Source organism: Lepeophtheirus salmonis, chromosome 5 (genome assembly GCF_016086655.4).
Source record: "Lepeophtheirus salmonis chromosome 5, UVic_Lsal_1.4, whole genome shotgun sequence".
Lineage (NCBI taxonomy): Eukaryota > Metazoa > Arthropoda > Copepoda > Siphonostomatoida > Caligidae > Lepeophtheirus > Lepeophtheirus salmonis.
This window is the reverse complement of record NC_052135.2, coordinates 19650696-19672161: the sequence shown is the minus strand read 5'-3', so window position 1 is coordinate 19672161 and position 21466 is coordinate 19650696. Positions and strand designations below refer to the sequence as shown.

Here is a 21466-nt window from a genome sequence, read left to right as displayed (position 1 = left end):
GATGGTAGAATAGAAGCGCCTCTACCCCCACAAGGAAGATATACAGTGTTTGGGTCATACAAAGGAGAAGACACTGAGAATATTTAATTCATTAGAAGTTAAGTTTCGTAAATATCCGTAAATACAACTAAAATTTATATAAATAATGTCTCAAAGCCAATTGTAGAGTATTAGAATTTGTTATTTACCTAATCCAGGAGTAATACAAAAAGTATCGTCGACAACAACATTCAGAGTGGTTTTAAATAGATGAATGAAATCAGAAAATGGGGTTTTGTTGAAGAATTTAGATCACAAGAAAAAGCAGGATTTGATTGACCAATTATTTAAATGATCATTTGGTAGAGTTGTTTTGGTATCGGATATTACAAAGATGTATAGCCTGGTTGCAGTGCCTAATAAGACAAGGTGCTGATTGCCCATAACAAAATTTTGTTAGTGCTTGGTCATCCCGGAGGGTATGCTTGGGCAAATATAGCTAATTCTAAAGGCGTTTTGGGTCAATCTCCTTTGTTGACATCAGCACTGCATCAGCTTCCTTGTTGTTATTATAATTATTATTGCTATGTAGTGTACTTCCCGTAAAATTAAAATAAGTACAATAAAATAAAATTTAGCCTAACTTTAATGGGAAGTAGATACAAATCTAAGAATTGCCAATTAGTTATATATAAAGATATATTTTGCATAAAATGTGATTATTCTTCCTAAACGTGCAATTTGCCTTCAACTTGTGTGGTTCCTTGTTACCACACTGGTATAGAATCTGGTCAAAAGCTCAAAGATAATCAAATAAAAAATTACCTCCATAAATTTCCTACATTTCAAAGATAGCTCTACAAAAATTGTTATAAAAAATTATTCAAGTTTAGGCCAAAGAAAACAAATTTTTAAAAGTAAATAAATCAAAACATACAGAAGATAATATTTCTTGAAATAATAGTCGAATGATATTTTTTTTTCAATTGTAGGTATAATTTTGGATCCAAATTTGTTGAAATTTGGTTAATTTTTGAAATAATTTAGTGAAGATAGGAATACGACAGCATTATATTTAGTATATTACATACACCAACTTACAAGGGACATTCCTTAGGCATAACTCTACAAAAACAAAATAATAGCAATAAAAATTTTAAACCATTAAGAAAAATATGTAAATATTTGTTTACAAGGGAGATAAATGTGACTGTGTCAATATTTAAAAAAAAAAGTAGAAAAGAAGGGGAAGTCAATACGGAATGTGGTATTTCTTCCAATAGATGTATGTTTGTATACATGGGATTAAATGCTATCAATGATGCCTACATGTCAAGGGCTTGTTAATTCAGTAGTATTATTTATTGGTCTATTTATCTTTTTAGAACCATAGAGTACAATTTATAGTACATATAATATAAATCAGTCACTGGGGTGAATAAGGAACAAATAATTGTATAAAAAATGAAATATTTAATATAATATTTTTAATCAAACAGATGAATGAGAACCCAAGTTTTAATTTCATCACTGTTTTTGAGCGACCCTAAATATTTTTCCTTTGCTAGTTATTTCAAACATATACTACAAGGTGGTAATAAATTAAAGTATCACAAAAAAAACAGATTGCTTTGTGTTAGTAAATGTATTATTATTATTTAACAGGTTTTTCCTACAATTTACCGATATTTTATTCATTTTGCTTGTTAGTTTGCGTATCATACAACGGAATATTTTACCAACACAGCCTCTGCAACTCCCATAAGGGAGTCCTTTTTAAGCTTGGAAATTGAATTGACCTTCCCCTAGACAATACCCACATTATAAAGTCAAGATTTTTAATATCAGACTAAGAGTAGAGTAGATTAAACAGTTTTAAATCATACAATAGTTATATAATTATTGTTTACTTCAAAAAACTTGTCATGAGTTTGAAATCGTGAACTAAAATTTAAATAAATATAACTCCTTTTATAAAATAAAGGTCTTGCATAATAATAATAAGTTTTTTGTATGGACCGAATTTTATTACATGAATGGTTTAGACCAAAAATGGGCTCAATTCAATTTGGAACAAATCCATAAGCAATTTTTTTTTAAACTTTGCATTTTATAATAATTAATTTTCCCTTTCAAAATAAAGACATCCGTGGATTTAAAATATGTATTCATTGTCAAGTGAAAATGCCAAATAAACTGAATTTTTAAAGAACAAAATTATTAAAATTGTATTTTTTTTCTCCTCAAAAAGAAACATTTTAAATGCAAAAACTTATTTATTTTGATATATGTATAATCTCACATGTAAGTTTTCAGAAGATATGAAAAATCCTTCCATGATAAAAGGTGTTTTTTTCTTCATCCTTAATTTAGTAAAAAATAACATTATTATTATTATTTGAGTTATAAAAATTATCAATGCGTTACGATTGTTTATTGATATATATACATATTCGTTTAATTTCATTCTTCTAACATAAGATCATATTTTCAACTTTGCTACGACGGCATTAATATTTATTCGCGAATAGTGGCTCTGGAACCACAGGGATTGAAGGACATTGGCTCCTACTTTTTGAACGAAGTTGAATAATTATATAATAAAATTTGTAAGATTGACCATAGATTAGTTAACCTCTGGATAGACACAAGCCATGCAACCTCATTAATAATAATTGTATCATAACACTCATTAAATATCACTAAAATGAATATAGAGTATTGTTTACCAGGTATCTAATTTATTAGTATAGCCAATTTCCATTTTTTAAGAATTGCAATGTTTGATGTTGAAACTTTATGCAAAGAATTTCTTATTTAATTATCATTGAACTTTCGATCAGTTGTTTTACCAGAGGGGGAACAAGGAACCACACAATTTGAAGGTATATTTTACGTCTAGGAAGAATAATCAATTTCTTTGCAAAGGAATATTTATTTATAACTAGTTGACGATAAGAGAATATATTTATATAAGTTATTGACAAAAATATTTCTAATAGAGGTTGCGTGATTTTAAATAATTGTTTATCCAGATTTTATGTAATTCATGGATTGCGTTACTATAATGTGACAATGACATAGTTTGATTCTACGAAAATTGCATACATTCCAGTGCCGCTGCTCTCCAATGAGTAAAGAGGTGACAAAACAATATAAAGGCTGTAGTTTCATCAGATATACATACCCACACAACTACCTAAGTCAAATTTTAAAATCCAGCATAACATTCTTTCAAAAAGTTATTGCTCTTAGAACTTAAACCTGATCGACTATTTTGCCTGAGGCTATTAGGACCGAAAAATAACAAAACTAACATTTTTGACCATAATATAATAAGATCGTTTATTATATCAACGTATAATCAGGAATCAACGCACCAGCCTAACCTCCTTAAACCCTAAAACTGTAACTAACTGGACCACGTGTCCTCTTAATTGAAAATCAAAATATGGACACCTACACTAATACGAGTATGTATTTTTATTTTTAAATATTATTATCTGTACGCTGTACAGACTTATTTCTTATGATTTATCTTTGGCAATATCAGACAATTTTAGGTAAGAGTATAAAACAAGAGTTATCCTTGGTTTTTCAATTTGTTACATTATCCTCTTTAAGCAGGTAAAAAAAAATCAAAATTCAGTCGGTAGTCCTTAGCCAATTCTTCCCAGTGTGAAATTATAGTAATTGTTGGAAATGATTCTCAGCCTAACAACAAGAGCTAATTCGAATTCAATCAATCAACATTCAGAAAACTGATTATACTCTGGCAGCTGACAACTAAGACAATGTAAATTTTTGTTTTTGTTGGGTAACGCCGTGAAAAGTTTATAATGATATAACATCATAAATAAAACCTAAAAAGATTCAATCTGCTTTCTTTTTTTTTTTGAATTAATAAATTGAATATTTTTTCATTTTAAATTTAAGATAATAAACGAAAAACCAAATTAAACTATAAATTTGAATAATTAAATCCTCTCCCCCCCCCTCCCCTCCGACAACTGACACTTATTGGGAAACATTTCTTTTTTTGAAATTCAAAATACAGACACCCTTACTAAACATATGAATATTATAAATCTCAAAAAGTAGGGTGGGCATGAAAAGAAACTGAGACATCGAGAGATGACAATAAACAACAATATGGATTTTTGTGATAGTGTCCGGGCTGCGGAGTGGGTAAATAAAACTCCCTACTCTAATTCCAGTATTTTGAATGTCACCGACTCCGACTCCAACACTCAATTTTTTAATAATATATTTTATGGGCTATATAAGTACTATTGAGTAATTCGAATCTAGAGATATAACATATATTTATAATAACACATTATAAATTCGCTTACTATTATTTATGACATATATCTAAATATATTTGTTTGTTCTAGCCTCCAAAGGAGTAACTTCATGTGTAAGTATTATCATTGCAATACAATTTCCTTTCAATTTTTTAAATTCAATCCAATCTTCTAAGAAATTGATTGAAAGGATTGTTAAGGAGGGTAGGATAAATAGCTTAAGGCCTCATAAAATATGTTTGAAACCCGTACACCTTCGGATTGGTTCAGTGGTAGCGTGGGATTGCTAAAACCACCAGAGCTCCGAGGGCTTGAAACTACTTTTTTGGTATTAGAGGAGATCTTTGTATGTATGGAATGCTTTAGGGGTGGTTTTTAAGAATCCAGGGTACCTCCAAGTACCACGCGCAACTCTAGGGCCTGTTAACATTTTTTTGGTATTAAAGGGGTTCCTTGGATGAATTGGGGCAGTAGTTTTTAGCAATCACACAATATCCCCACTTCAATCTGAAAGTGGAGGTTATTCAACCGTATTTTAAGAGGCCCTAAGCTATTTATCCCCCCTCCTTACCAATCCTTTCAATGAATTTCTTAGAAGATTGGATTGAATTTAAAAAAATCATATTTGTCATAAATATTATTAAGCAAATTTATAATTTGTTATTATTCATCATGCAGTTGAAACAAAATACAGGCAATTTTCCGAACTGGCAATTTTCCTTTTACTAACCATTAGTTATATGTAGAAAATAATTGTGTCAGGTTTAAATAAAATATTTGGCTTATAAAATATTTAAAAAGATGAACAAAAAATGAAATGAATCTAAATACATATATCTATTGCTAATACATTCATAACTTTCTTAACATAATTTATGTACTCGTAACCGAGAAACAAGAATACAAACAACCTCTTACTACATCGTTCCTTTTTATTCTGATGAAATTAGCTATTCAAAAGACTAAGTAATAAACTAGGATGGCTAGTGGGTATGCTCTATGCAACATAATAATTTAGACTTTAAAGATGTTGAGGAATTGTGATTAAGCATGCTTGAAATTTGTGAGGTAAACTTATAAATGAGTTCACTTTCAATTTTTATAAATCAGTAGTACTTAATACATATATTTTATAACCATATAGGAAAAAACTATACAAACACTGAATGTATGTAAGCCTTAGATTATAACAAAGTTGTATTCACATAAATTATAATAATTTTTGTAGCTGTAGTCGGATTCAGTACAATTTTTTCGACTCCAATAAAATAAAGTGGGGTAGTACCGTCCCTAGCTTATGATAAAATTGTGACGTTGCAAATGAAAACGCTCAATTTCATCTTAAGACAACTGAAATCATTAAATATTTTTTAACTTCCTTAGTGTATTAAATTGATGAATAAGTAAAACTTCCTCTTCATTCGTATTAGAATACACTATTTTATGCTACAAAATAGTTATTTGAATGGGTAATAAGTAATATGTAATTACATCGTTACATAATCTTATTTCTATTTTGTAAAGATTGACAATTACTATAGACTGAATATATTAATCTCTATTTATCCTACTTTTATCTTTCCTAATCGATAAAAAAAAACATACAAATTTAGTCATTTTTAGTACATATTGCGTTGATTTAATTCAAATATCGCTATTTATCATTAGTATCAAGTAGTGTTCATTCTAGACATTGAGTTATTTTATATTTATAAAACAATCTAATAAAGTTTCATCCAGACTTACAGGAAATTTGTCCTAGGTTGTGTCAATATTTGAAGTGTACAACTCCCCACTTCCAGTGACACTTTCATTATTTGGTTTGAAAAAAATACCAAAAATCATCCCTAAACACTGTTGTGTGTTCAGTTATCTCTCTTTTGGAGTTTCATGACGTTACTTTTAAAATTAAAATAATATTATCAATGCAAGTTTAAATATAATAATCAGTAATCTGGAGAGTCAGAAATGCGATATCAAAACATTGTAGTAATAGAGCTAATTAGATTAATTAAATAGCACGACTGTTTTCAAGGTTAGGGTGGGTTTTAAAGGAGGAGAATATACTCTCACTTTTTTCTTCTCTATGCTTTGTCTGTGCTTTGTGCTTACAACTTTGCTTATTTCCTTCCTTCCCTGACTTCCTTTCTCCAAGATATATTCAGCATTCATTTCTCTTTATATATGTAGAAATAGTTCTAACAATTATCATTATGATATTATCAAAGGGCAATTGTCCCCACACGCCCAATTTCATAATAAAAATAAATAATTTGTACTTCTTTACCCTTATGTAATCTCTCAACCTTCCTTTCTTCTCAAAAAAAAAAAGAAAAGGAAGCAAGGGGAAAAAATCATTTATTGATAGCTGTTAACCACTTATTCCCAATTAGTTACTCATGGACCATTCAAGAAATGCCATTACTACTGTAAATGAATATGGAAGGCACACAGATTTCTTAATACTATTATAACCCTCAGTTAGTGAACTGGGATATTATACAACCTCAGATTTATAAAAATGTTATTTTATTTTATTGAATCAATATTTTAACAAACATAAAATTTAAAAAAAATCGAGCTTGCTGATTTTAATCGACTGTTTTGCTTAAAAGCCATTTCTTTGTTATTACTTGTGATAAAACGATAAAACTTGTCGATTTTTGGGAAGGTAATATTTGGGAGGCTTATGCTTTGCTCAAAACCGAAAAACACTTTTTTTGGACCTCAAGGAGACTAAATAGGGTGTTAAATTATTTATCAATAAGTGATTGGCATTACACTTACAACTATACGAACTAATACATTTCCTAAATTTATTCAAAATCAAAAAAGTTATTGGCTAAAAAATAAATCTATAAAAATTGTCATTCTGTTTATTTATTTCAGGTGCATAAAAATGAACTTCCAATGGAATATGGTATTAGTAAATGGAATAAAGTTTGTAGAAATCTGTCTGGAAATTCGTTTGCATATAAATTTTCAGAATAAAAATCGATGCTTAACGAAAATATCTGTCCTTTTCTGAATAATTTTAATAGATTTGTGTTTCTTTTAAAATCCCAATAAATGCTTTTAATTATTTTTTTTTTTTTTTGTGGCAAAATTAGTGCAAAAACATGTTTCATTTTTTTTTTAGCGAATTTTGATATGGGAATTTTATGAAGAAAATAAAAAATGGACTTCTCATCAAGACAATTTTTTAGAGGTATATATGTTGTTATGTTATTTGATGTTAATAACACATTATTTTTTTTATATTCATAGTAATACTACTAAGGTTATACGAGGCAATAATTATAGTATATATATATTTTTTTTTTTTTTTGGGGGAGGGGGGAGTTTCAATGAGGAGAGTTTGGAGTCTCCTTACTTAACCGGATTGATATAGTGTGAAGAATCCAAGAGAATTACTATATAGAAGTATTTCCAGAATATTTTTTTTATTTTCTAAATTAATTTGACCATTTTCAATATGATTTGTCTCTCCCTCCTTAGCCCGAGCAACGAAGGGTAATCCTTAGCTAGTTTGATATAATACACACTACTTTATCAAAAACTGGTAGGGACTATTTGATTCCAAAAATTATTTATTAGAAATAAAAAAATTTATATTGTAAAATAAGAAATTATAACTTTTTGAAATGACAAACTTATATTTTCTCGAGGTTTTATATTTATACTTTTAATTAATATTAATAAGTGAAAAATGAATTAAATTGTTATAAAAATGACACAAGATATAAATGATGTATTTATTATAATAATTCAACTAATTATAATGTAGTTAATTACGCTTTATTTTTGGGGTTAATTTTTACCCATTTAAACAACAACGTTATAAAAAAGATTATTATTAACGGAGGGGTAGAGAAAATATTTAATGTAAGGAAGTTCTGACCACTTTGTTAGTTCAATGAAATGTTAATTCACCCCATCAATTAAAACATCCTCTTAATATTATGTTTCTATTATTTGTGCTTCATCTTTTGTGTTAATTCTTAATTTAATTCTTACACCCAATTTGTTTTGAGAAGGTACTCCTTTAGTTTCTGAGATATTTCAAAATTCTTAAATTAATTATTGAGGTTTCGAATAAGTTTTTTTATAATTTCCCACCTTTTATCTACCCATAAGATGAATATGAAAAAATGAGATTGAAGGAGTGTGGGAGATGTCTTATTATGTAAAGATCATGTCTGTTTTGTTAATAATTTATTAATTTAGAAATATTATATCCCATAAAACAGCTACCAAATTTCATATTATTTTCTTCAATTACAATTTTCGATTATGATTATAATGTTACTAAAGTAGTCATCTGTTCACTGATGCTCATAATATTGAAAAATAATAGACTATGGCCTAGTAAAGTTTTATTTTGCTAAAATATCCATTTTTATCTTGGAGTTGCTCGAAAAACAAGGGAAGTTAGTGTGTTTGGGCTTAAACTCACAACTTGACTTAGAGTCAAAAGTGATTTCAGTGTATTCATGGACATTGACGCATAATAAAAACCTTTTTGTTAATGATTTGTCACCCCCCATCCCCTTTTCTCAAAAAAAAATCCTAGTTTGCTTGCCCTTGTAGTACAAGGACTGTATCTCAACTCTCATTGTTAATAGTCAATTATATCTTCTCCATTCTTTTGTAGATAGATGTTCATCTCAAATTTTACAAATTAACATACGTATATCAGAAAAATACATAATTACAACCAAGATCTATAATGTATACGGATGTAAATTTACAATATCCACACATCTTATTTTAATGTATTCGTTGAGGATTCTGATAAGCACTTCTCATTAGTAGCAAATCCATTATGTCCGTTGAAACATTAAAATAACAGAGCTTTTTTCTCTCGTTAACGGAGTCATCAAGGGTTGATGAAGATGAGAGCTGAAGTTCAAGCATCTTAGGAATTTAAATTCACTTTCTTTTGCACAATTTTATGTATGTATATAGTGTATGTACATATATATATATATATATGTATATGTGTGTATATTCCGGGTAAACAAAATATCAAAAAGGAGACATGTCTATATTTATATGTCTGGAAACAAAAAATATTAATAATAAAAGTAAGAGTTTGTTTACGCCTTTGACTCACGCTCATGGCCAGAGAAGAAGGGGTAAAAGAAGAGGAAGAAATATTATTCAATCATAAGACATTGGACTTATTCACTACTATTAAAAATAATATATACTTTCATTCAATATATATTGTGAAGAATATCCATACAAACAGTAAAATTTATTATTCTATGATATTTTCTAAATAATAAATCAGTTGGGAATATGGTCCACCTACCATATCTTATCTTGAAATTGATCATTTCCTATTTGTTACTTGAGGTTGCGAATGGATAAAAAAGCTCAACGTAATAATTCACGGCTTGGTCTTAGCCAACTAACATATAAATTCGTTTTTCTTCTTCTTTTTTCTTTTATTAAGTATATTCTGAACCCTCATATTTTGAATTCGAGTGTACTTGGATTGTTAATGAGGTGAGAACAGTTTTCCTTAAGAATATAATAATAATAATATAGTTTGGAAGGATTGACAAATAATCAGGTCCGTGCTTTCTATGTAGGGGTGCTATAGCTTCCCCCTCCCCTTAAAGTATTATTGTAAAATTTGCCAAAAAGCCAACGTTATTTGAGTAAGATGCAAAATGATATTTGAAGCACTCATGGAAATGGAAAAAAAAATAATATTGAACGATTTACTTCCAATAGTAAATGTGGATTCTTTTAAAAGAAAAGTATTGCCTAAATAAGTCAAAATTCATGGTATTGTACTATGAGATGGTGTTTCCGACTGTATATTTATGTACATTGTACATCTTCACTCAGTCATAATAGTCTTATGACTATTAATTTAATGAGCAATATTTATTAGTTATTCACGTGATGCAATTTTGCTATGTTGCGTGAGTTATTTTTATTTCTCTCTCTCTCTCTTTTGCTGTACGTTGTAGTAGAAAGGAACAACATCCCACGTATATTCTATTCGTATTTCTTCTGCATTCCAACCTACGAAGTCATGAAAAATAAACACATCATGTTGTTGTTATAAGATACAACAGGATTACTTTTAAAGGACAGCATGTTATTTCATATATATTTAGATTCCTTTAGTATTGGTGTGGTTGTGAGTTGTGAACCACCATTATTCCAATGCACAAGGAGAGCTCTTAGTATGTCCATACATACCTACTTCAACAGGCTTGCCTTATCTTGCAATAATAATAAAAATGAGTATTTTTATTTATTATTGCTCTTCCCATCCCCTTTTCACCATGTACACTGTGTGCATTTCTTCTTCTATATAACAGAAAATGCAGCTCGCCCGCATTAAAATGCAAAAAGAGCGCTGCTGCTACTCACTAAAACTGCAGTAGAACAGCGCGAAATAACAACATACATTGCAACGTTTCTCGAAACTTGCAGTTTCTAAAAAAAATTATCACTCTGCACTCGGAGACAATAATAAACGGAGTGAGGGGGAAAGAGAAGAAAAAAAATCTACGACCTGGACTACTACTACTAATACTACTCGTTACTACTATTACTTCCCGAGCCCTCTTGCATGCATGTATGCAGCAGCATGAGTGTGTCCGCGTCCGCCACCCCTAGCGTATTTTTTTTATTATTAAATAATGCCTTTTTCCCCTACTAAATAAAAATCTGAAATTCATTTTTTGCAGTTGTAATTTGGAGAGTCACAAAAACTGCAACAACTACTTTTTTTTGAAAAATAACAACATTCCGGTCCAAATAATTTTTTGGAGAAAGATTTCAAAATTTATAACAAAATACAAACCAAAGTGACATCCTATATAATTGTTTACATTAAACAAGATACGAAGAACCACCTCAATGATCAACATCGCCACCCCATCAATGACAACATAATCTGTGCTATCATCAAGTGATTTGGAAATCCCCTTTGGAGTTTTTAAGGGGTTTCGTCACAAAAAACAAGACATTTTCAAGGAGAGAGAACAAGTGTGATCATTCTATTTTATAAAAAGCCGGATCATCGTTGTCCTTACTGCCAAGACACTTTGGACCTACTTACTTGTTGTTTCTGTTGTTTGTAAGGGGAGGCAAGTCGTGTCCAAATAATCAAGGAGGTGAGAATTTTCATTCTTAATATTTTTTTAATGAATAAATATTCCTTTTTTATGTATTTGCATGATCCGGCAAGTAATGAACTCAGTTTTGATCAAAAATTATAAAAAGCTTATACAAAAACGTAGTTTTTCTTATTTACTCTTACAAAATAATCTTCGAAAAGTTTTTATGAGTAAAACAAACAATCACATCAAAGTAGCTGTCCCTACTTAATTTTTAAGAGAGAGACGAAACATAAATTTATCATATGTACACTTATATCTATCATCTATCTAGTATCCATAGAATTTCTACAAATAGTCGAGCTCTAACAACATTTTTTTCTCTATATATTTTTTCGCATCGAATGATAAAAATTGCTTTGACAAAGACTGATTGGCGTAGCAACTACTACTACTTGTTATGAATATAATATACACTGTTGCATGATGGTATCTACGCGGGCGGCGTTTATACATTTAAGCAAATAAACAAATTAAGTTGCTAATAATTAGAAGGTCAAGTCTTGGAGCTCTTCATTTATGATCATTTGAGTGCATGAATACAAAACCAGACTGATTTGTATATTTTATTGAGAGTATAATAAACGAGATCTCATACTTATAGCTCCTTATAAAGTACTTCATTATTTTAAGCAATATAATCAAATATTTCAAATTTGATGTGTTTGTAAAAAAATCAAAAAAGTTTTGATTCTACATATTCATGCCTGTATTAATAAGCGGCAATACTTTAAAATCTACAAAATATTTATCCCATGGATGGATGGTGCTGTTTCGTGTCTAGGTACACTATGATGTTGGTTGATTCAGAACAGAATCACCCTGGTTCCTTTAAAATACATGTCTACTTGAATACAAAAATACTTCAGGGATAATTTTAATCTTTTGTTTGTTTTTATTTTTTGCCATCCCAAGAATATGCCTCATACACTGAAATACAACCTCTTCTCCCTTTCAGATCGCCATTGTATGGATACATTCCATTTTTTATTAGTGTATTAGAGTTGACTCTCTTTGCAAAAACAAGTCATTGGACAGGATTTTAGACCCAAGCTGTAGGTTAACTCTCTAGTAGATAAAGAAGACCAACTGTCCTCTTTTTCCTTCGACATTACCTTTTTGTACATCCCGCACCAAGCGTCGGAAAACTTTTTTTATTCGACTTAAAATAAAAGTCAAACAAAGAATAAGCAAAATCAATTTTATTTTATATTAAAGTACGATCCAAAATTGACAAGAATCAAAATTTATTAGTATTTCTGGCATTTTTAAATTTTATTGATGTGATTGTATTATACACAACACATATTAATAACCCTAAACCCATGACTCATCGTGCCGCGTGTTCTCTTTTTTTTGGAAAATCCATATATCACCCTATAGTAGAGTATATATTACTACAGATCGCATGAGTTTTCAAACAAATAGAGCCAGTCCTTTATTAAAAATCCCTCCCAATTACTCGTTAGCATAGATGTGGAAGGGGTTTCACCAAACTAAGCCAATTAATAGGCTAAATTTTGTAGTTAAATATATTAGTCAGAAACGGAAAAAAATTGTGTTTTAAAAATAAAAAACATCAGAAAATTATTTAATTCATAAAAAATTTATTGGACTAAAAAAAATCAATTTCCAAATTTGTTTTAAATTAGTTGTCCTCCTAAAAAGTATACTTCATTACGTATATGCTAGTGAGGAAGGGTTTTTAAAAGTGCTGAAAGGTGTCCAGTCGCCATTTTTAGGTAAAGGTGCCTGATAGACGATTACAAAATTTTGTAGGGTGCTGTGATATTTTACAGACGTCTATGGGTAATGTCTATGGCTATAGTGTATCTGATGTCTATCCCTCCAAAAGTATATAACATGCATCTATTGTTAAAAAGTATTATTTATTAAGTCAATAGTACCCTATATCATGTTAAGTGTAGCTCCCATCTTCTCCCTGCACTCTACAAAGTTCCCTTTTCAATGATCTGCCATCACTACTAAAGGTTAAATGGATGATAGATTATCTAACTACTTTTATATTCTAATTATAGACAAGCAGTTTTTAGTAGAGTTGTAAAATTTAGAAAATATCCTAATTTTCCAAATGTAATTTCAATCATTTGATGATCAAACTTACTGATATCTAAACTATATTAAATACATTTATAAATTATGTAATCCAAAATCATTTTTGAACATGATTTATGTGTTCAAAAATGACAAAGTACTTAAATGTAATTTACCCACGGGCCACAACGCTCTTTTTATATTGTAACAGATAATTTTTTTATTGATTTGATCAGCTCTGAAGGTGGTTTATCATATTTATCCTGCGTGTACACGTATTGCTGTATAGACAATACATTTCTAAAAAGATTGCATATTATATTTTACAAACCAGCAACTCTCCCTTTTTTAAATGAAGAAGTTTTGGGCTCTAAAAAGTATCCTGTTTGTAAGAGTGAAAATGTCTTGACAAATTACATTTTGAAAGCAAAAAAAACAAAAAAATCACGTCTCAATTTATTTCTCCCGAACAAGAAACATTTCAAATCAAAGAACTTGTTTCTTTTGACAGGGAGGGCTGTTGAGGTTTGAAGATTATAATATGCAAAGTTCTTAAAAATGTATTTCGTGTCCATGTATGATAAATGAGAGCGGCTACACTAAGGCGCTTAACTATAGCCGACTAGACGATTACTTTTTTCCCTGCCGATTTTCAGCATTTATTTCCAAAATGAAAATAAAAATCAGTTCTTTATTATGAATCCTAGTCCATCATTTTGATGTGTCTGGGACGGTTCTTGTATTGTGAATAGTTTCGTGAGTATATCCTCAGTCATAAAGGGGAGAGTATTATAAAATATATGTAGGCAGTTACAACGAGACACTTCTTCAAAAATGCACATACGAATATATTATAGGCACATAAAAGTGTAGTGGGGAGGAATAGAGGATGGGGGGGTAGACTATGAGTTCGTTTTATTGTCATTTTAATATAGTTGGATATTTTACTACTATAAGGTAAGAGTGTCTGTTGATCATTCATATAATATGTTGATAGTTTTGAATAAGGTCCTAACTACTGCAAGTTATCTTAGTTAGTAATTTTTTGTAATAATAGCCCATTTGTGTACAAGTCCTAATTAGGTGTCGGTAATATGTGGATTCATTTATTACATATTTTTTACAAAGTGCCTAGCATTCATTTAGAAGTAAGTTTCTGATATTTACGTAATCAAGAAATGTTTAAAGCATTATGTATTTTTTCTATTCGGATCATATTTCATTAATTTTTTAATTAGATACACTCTATGTATGTACTATACTGCAGACATTGTTTGAAATATAAATTATTCAATTATAGAGAATCATACTCGTATAATACATATACTCACTCACACATTCACGAAATGAAATTTATGACTTTTCATTTTTGAAATTATGCATTTTTTTTTTTCACAACTTCACTTCAAATGATATCATGATTAGCAATAAGATGAAATTGATCACATTTTTTTAAGTTAGCCATTACTTAGTTCTAATAGCTATTTATCTCATAATACGTAAGGAACAAATAATAACGAAAATGTACACAGAAAAAAAATACTATCTTATGAAAAATTTGGCTTTAAATGTATCGATGCATTCATTTCTTTTTTATATCTATTAGCTATTGGGATGATTTACCAATCTGAGGAGTTCTGTGTATTTTTTATTTTTTTTTTTAATATGTCGTTTTTGTGACATTTTCCCCCAAAAAGTGAAATATTTTAAATCAATGAAAGCCCTTATTTTGAAAAGGAAAAAGGTTAAAGTTTTGAATACCATGTAGTTAAACGAAGGGTATGTCATCAATATTTGGTCAAATTTATTTGGCTACGCGACAACATTCTTTCCTGCATTGTACATTGAGTATACTTGAATGTTACTCTATAACTAATTATTTAACCTCCATTGATCCTTGATGAAGTAACGTATTCAGTGGTATCATAAAAAGCAACGAAAGAGAGAAATTTTCAATTCAACAAGGAATCTACTCAATCGTTTCGTCATTTGACTTATACCATCGGTATATCCGTATTATAAATGTGGAAACTCACATTAAGGATCCGTATAGGGTAGTTAATTATATTTTATTTTTTTGGGAGGGGGGAGAGAAAGTATAACTTGTTTATATTAATTCCTCACCACTCACATATTTATATTATAAAATTATACAAAATTCATATATTTATTTAGAGAGAAGAAAAAAATAATAAAGCAGAGATTGATTGAACCACGGAGGAAATTATGACTAAAAAGTTATTGAAGAATAAATTCATTTTGGAGCTTAATGAAACAGTGTCATCTGCTCAAGCCACAGAGATGGAAGAGGATTCAACTAAGTCCGACATGATTTTGGATGATGATGATGAGGACGAGGAAGAAGAAGATTTGTCCTCCTCCTCTTCTATCAACTCATCGACATCACCTCCTCTATCCTCAACAAATAGACTCATTCATCCAGGATCTCATCCTCAATCAGAGGAGCTTAACAGCAACTCTCCTTCGGCTACTACTACTACTCCTAGAGACTTTTTGCTGTTCAGAAAAATGACATCAGAAGCAGCTGCGGCTGCCGCCGCAGCTGCCGCAGCTGCCATTTCATCCTCCCCATCATCTCCAGTCGTACCAACGCCTTTAAGGCAAGCAGACTTTTTTCTACCTTCCTCGCCACTGAAATCCTCCTTTCATCCTGGTTTCAGCGATCATCATTGGAAAGCACTTACTTCCCTCTACAATAGTCACTATTATCCACCACCACCTTTTTTTGCGGGAAAGTTCTCTCCCTTATTCAGCCCCTCAATTCCGAGGATCGAAGATAGACTGGGCTCTCTCGCAGCTTTTTCATCACCTTTCCAACCACCTACTCCTCCTCTACGTTCCTTTCATCCTCCAACATCCTCAAGTAGTTCTCCATTAGAGTTTCGAAGTCCTCTGTGGTCATTTGATCCCCTTAAACGAAAACGCTCACTATCACCTCCAAATAAAGAATCCGATAATAAAAGATATAAAGAAGGTCGCGGGGATCTCGGCGGACTGGTTCCTGATTGCAGAATCAGTTCTTTCGGATTGGACTCCTTAGGAGACAAAAGATTTTCTTCATCAAGTATTGATCCATCTAGAACTACTGCATCTTCTCCACCTGCCATGAAAAGATATAAAAGGGAACGATTGGTTCTTCCAACGTCATGTACTCTCACAAAAGACCAAATTATACATATGCCAATCGACCAATTTAACGACTATTTGGCGAGAAGCAATTTTACAGAGGAAGAGCTCTCTAGGCTCAAGGATGCTCGAAGAAAAGGGAAAAATCGAGTAAGTTATTCACATCAGGTATTGTTTGAGTCCTCAAAACTAAATTGCAGATTTTTTTTACAGGTTGCAGCTCGTCGCTCACGAGATCACCGTCTCAGAGAGGTTCAATTACTCAAATCCCGCAAAATTAGAGTTGTGAAAGAGAAGAGCCAAGTAGATGAAGAGTATGAGAATTCAATTGAAGACTGTAAATCATGGGAGAGGATATACGATTTATTCCAGTACCATATTAAACGCTTTGTGGATGAGCAAAATGGAAACAAGGGTCACTTGGAGTCTAGTAACAGTAATGTTATGTCTCCAGATATACTTTCCACACAACCCTCCTCCATGGTCGTTTCATCTAGGGCCTTTAATCCTCCTCTTGTATTGAATAGTTGTTGAATATGAACCGTCATAATACATCATAAATAATACAGAGTTTGTCATACAATTTTTACAACTTCCAAATTTTCCTTAACTTCTCCTCATTATTAATTATGTATAATCCTCTTAGACACAATTTTTTGAACGAGCAATTGAATTTTATATGTCAAATCATTACAGAATTAAATATTACTAATTTGTTTTTGCTGTTGTTGTTGGAGCTTACAATTTATATTTACATACATAAGTACATTAATAGTAATTAATTAATTATAACAATTATTCTACAACTTAAAGAGATACATATTCAAGTCCAGGACTCACTTTCTTTTCCTATCTTTCATAATTTTTCGATGAAAGGTTGCGTAGTGTACACGACAATATAATATCTCATCTATATTTTTCATAATAATTAATTAATGATATGTACAAGCACATAGTCAATTAACTGTTCAATGATTGAGTATTTTGATTAATTATCATGTATGTACTCCCCTTCCCTGATTTACTATCCCTTGTCTCTCTTCCCAGGGGACAAAAATCAATGCATATTATACCCCTTAATCAGTGATTCCCAACCATTTCATCACATAGATGTTTTTGTTTTTTTAAGTTAACCTACTATTTGGATATATAATTTTTTTTTTAAACATTTTTTTGATCAGTTTTGTTTAAAAAGACATATTTTTCTATGGCCTTACTTTGGAAAATACATTTTTTATAACAATTTTGTAAGAAAATACATTTTTGGATTACCTATTTTTAAAAAATCATTTTTTGGATAACCTATATTTAGAACAAAACACATTTCTTAGTAACCTTTTATACAAAAAAAGGACATTTTTTGATACCCTAGCAGAGCTGTAAACGATGCACTGCAAAGCCCCGGTTGAGAATCACTGCCCCTAAATACATACATTAAAGAATATAACCAACTATTAAATTACTATTAATTATAATATATGTATCAATTCTTTACGATTTTTTTTCCAATATTTAAGGTTAATGTGTTTTACTCTTCTTCTTATGGCGTAGTTTTCATTTGTTCTTGTTAGGGAATATATGTGCTATGTTGTATATTTACTACTTCTTATGTATATGACTACAATGCAATGTTTAGATTAGATTATGGCCTAACAGTATATACAACTACAAAATATCTCTCAATTTACAATAATCATAATTTTAACGACAACACAGATAAGTCTTAAAAACAATATTACTTAATATAAACTTGATGGAGATTCTTAAGTACATAAATACATATTTATATTATATTATATATATTCAATAGAGATAGATTTGCTACCACTACTATTTAGATGATTTTTTCCACATTTAATTACTTATTTCATATTATAATTATTATATTTCTATTCAATTATTACTACTACATACAATCTATCTTATCAATTTAATATTCAATTGAATTTTCATATGTTCATTTGTATAAAATTATATGAAAATATATTTTTTTTTCCTTTATTAGTTTTATCTAGAAAAATTTTAAATTTCTATTTTCTTGTCTGTTCATCTTATTTTATTAAGAAATTCTGAGTAAAGAGGAGACAAAACGATTGAAATCATAATAGAACAAACATACACTTCAATTATGTTCACTCATCAAATAAATCTCTGTTTTTTACAGAAATACCATCCCTAAGGATAACATTAGTAAAAACAGGAACATAACTCAGTGTACAATTTTAAACCTATTAAAAATAAAGGTTTAATTTTGTTCTCCCATTGAAATTTTGGTTACCTCTTTCCTTGGAGTTTCTTTAGTATTGTACTAATTATCCGGGGCCTAAAGGAAAATTGAATCATCATGGATAAAGTAAGAAGAAATATTTAGTCTACAAGTATGTCAAAAAAATCGAAAAACTCATTTTGAGACTGCACCAGCCACTGCAGTTTGAGACCGTGGGCTGAATGAAAATATACGATTTTCATTTATCTTTTCAAAAAATAAAGCCTCATTTTGTCTTTTTGGTGCAAGATCGAGAAAAATTTTTAATATGAGATGGACCGAATGAGTTATAATTATAACGATCCCGGACCAGTATAAGGATTTACAGACGGAACCCCAGCACTAATGGCAAATTTGACAATATAAAGAAGGTTTGGTAGAAAAACAGCTTAACTGCCAACAAAAATGATTTCAGAGCAATAAATAAAGTTGTAGAAAATATGACCCGCTCGTATGTTCAATAAAAGAATAAACTGTTAAGTGACACTGTAACAATTTATTTTCTAAGGCTATACTCATTATTGTTCAATTATTGAAGGAAGAACATCTAAGTATAAAGTAATCAATAATGCATCTGCGAATTAAAAACTAAAAGTAACAATGATGATTTGTCGGAGAGCTAAAATAGAGGGTCGAAAACAGTAAAACCTAAAAAGTAGATATTTTGGATTGATATTGCGGGCATCAACTTCATCTCATAGCCGTTCACAACTAATCAAATAAAATTCCATGAGAGCTAAGCTGCTCTCCTTCAAAATGTTACTAGACTTGTTAGGGTTACATTGTTCATATTCTAGGGTTTATTTTTTATTTTTAAATACAAGCAGTCCACTTTATATACACCTTGTATTATTGATGAGAATATTGGCTAAGCGTAAAAAGTACGCCTAAAAAATAGATCTGCTGAAATAGATTCATATAAATTATAGTGCTCTTTGATCACTGATACATTAGACTTTTAAAAAATAATAACTGATATTTCATATTTTTTCTTATCAACTTATGCAATTGAGGCAATATTTACATCTCTAAGTGTAAAATGGCAAGCCAAATACCATAATGTTCGTCAGTAAGGCTCACTCTTTTAGGAATAACATTAATGTGTGATAGTTACTCATTAGACATTATCCTACAAATTCAAAAATTCAATTGATGGATTTCCCGACCAGACTGTCCATCTTGATAATTCATCACGAATTTCTTCCCTTCTCATAAGTATGTAATGCAACAAATAAAAGAATCATTTTCAATCTTATATTTTTTTATGTTTTTAAGAAATGGACAAAGTATCATTATTTTAATTATACAGATAGATCGTCTTTTGTACATGTATGTTTTTCTCGAATGATGCCGTTATAGTATATATATATACTATAATTTAATTACTTTAATTTTGATATCATCTGGCTTAATCATTGTGTTAAGGGCCGACCTAAAAGTACTCCAGTCGCTGTGGGTCCGTTTTTAAACAGCCATCACATAAAAAATAGTTCTAAAAATAAGGTTATCTGAAAAAAAGGTAATTTATGACAAATAGAAATCTTTATTTATTATAGCCAATTTTACGATTGAAAATCGTAAGCAATTTCGGTATGTAAAAAAGGAAACTAAAAATAAATATGATAACCCTCCCATTTGAAGAATATTTCAGAGGATAACAGCTCAGCTGCCATGCTTTTCATTAAATTCATACAGTTGATTTTGTGTAGGGGCCGTAATATTGCAAGCCTGTTCTGAATATATTCAAACTTTCATTTGTTTGTTTAGTCTTGATCAAGAGTTGGGATTTGGGTATTTATCTAAGGCAACGACTTAAAATTTCAACTTTGTTTGGACATTGGATTGAGATGGTGTACATTTGATTCAAAGTGTTTTGTTTTTTGTTTGTTCTTAAATATATTACTTTAAGCAACAAATCATCAACAATTTTTGGTATGTAATTTTGTTTTAATGTGATTTTTGTATTTATTAATAAAGTTGAAAGCCTTCTGAAAGCCAATTGTATACTTAACTTCAAAAAAAAAACCTGACCAGGCTTAGAAAGGGGATTTGATTGCGGAGGGGGCATATAAGGGCTTATGCTATACCCAAAACAAAAAAACTGTTGAGTTATAATTCAAAAATTGATTGGTGTTCCAAAAAATAACTATAAGAATGACTACGTTTCCAAACTTGATTCAAAATCAAAAAATATATGGGCAAAAAAAGAAATCGATGAAAATTGCAATTTCGATTTTTTTTTTTTTCAAGTGCAAAAAAAGAGCTTCAAAGAAAATATTGGATTAGTATATAAATAAATAATTCTAACAATTTGTCTGGAAATTCCTTTGCATATAAATTTGACTAATAAAAATTGATTTTTTATTGATATATCTGTCATTTTCTGAATAATTTTTCAATTTTTTTTATATTTTTCTCTCATTTTTCATCATACATCAATTTTGAGTTTTTTAAAAGAACCGCCACAAAACAATACATTTTGGACTTAACATTTAGGATTTAATCTGAACAATGCGTATTTTTAATTTTTAATAAGCTTTTATTACATAACTTTTTCCAATATT

The 21466-nt window shown here is 29.8% G+C and overlaps 1 protein-coding gene and 1 long non-coding RNA gene across 3 annotated transcripts; one reads left to right on the top strand and one right to left on the bottom strand.

Moving 5' to 3' along the window:
- Nucleotides 1-7953: 7953 nt before the first annotated feature.
- Nucleotides 7954-10600, bottom strand: LOC139905367 (uncharacterized). Its single transcript, XR_011780038.1, has 4 exons — nucleotides 10388-10600; nucleotides 10203-10328; nucleotides 9403-9476; nucleotides 7954-9345 (listed from the first exon to the last, which is right to left on the bottom strand). It is a non-coding gene; the product is annotated as an uncharacterized lncRNA (long non-coding RNA).
- Nucleotides 10601-10771: 171 nt separating this feature from the next.
- LOC121117955 (uncharacterized) lies at nucleotides 10772-18637 on the top strand. Of its 2 annotated transcripts, XM_040712494.2 has the most exons (4): nucleotides 10772-10932; nucleotides 11003-11431; nucleotides 15665-16786; nucleotides 16850-18637. In XM_040712494.2, the coding sequence occupies exons 3-4, from the start codon at nucleotides 15716-15718 to the stop codon at nucleotides 17168-17170; spliced, it is 1392 nt and encodes a 463-aa protein (XP_040568428.1). In that variant the 5' UTR covers nucleotides 10772-10932; nucleotides 11003-11431; nucleotides 15665-15715; the 3' UTR covers nucleotides 17171-18637. The 2 variants fall into 2 exon arrangements, with proteins under 2 accessions (XP_040568428.1, XP_071744450.1); XM_071888349.1 differs by having other exon boundaries at nucleotides 10772-11431.
- The last annotated feature ends 2829 nt before the right edge of the window (nucleotides 18638-21466 follow it).

Excerpts from the sequence above, each read along its gene's own strand:
- LOC121117955 (XM_040712494.2), top strand. The coding sequence starts at position 15,716 with ATGACTAAAAAGTTATTGAAGAATAAATTCATTTTGGAGCTTAATGAA. Across the intron at positions 16,787-16,849 it reads GAAGAAAAGGGAAAAATCGA|GTTGCAGCTCGTCGCTCACG; the intron begins GTAAGTTATTCA and ends TTTTTTTTACAG.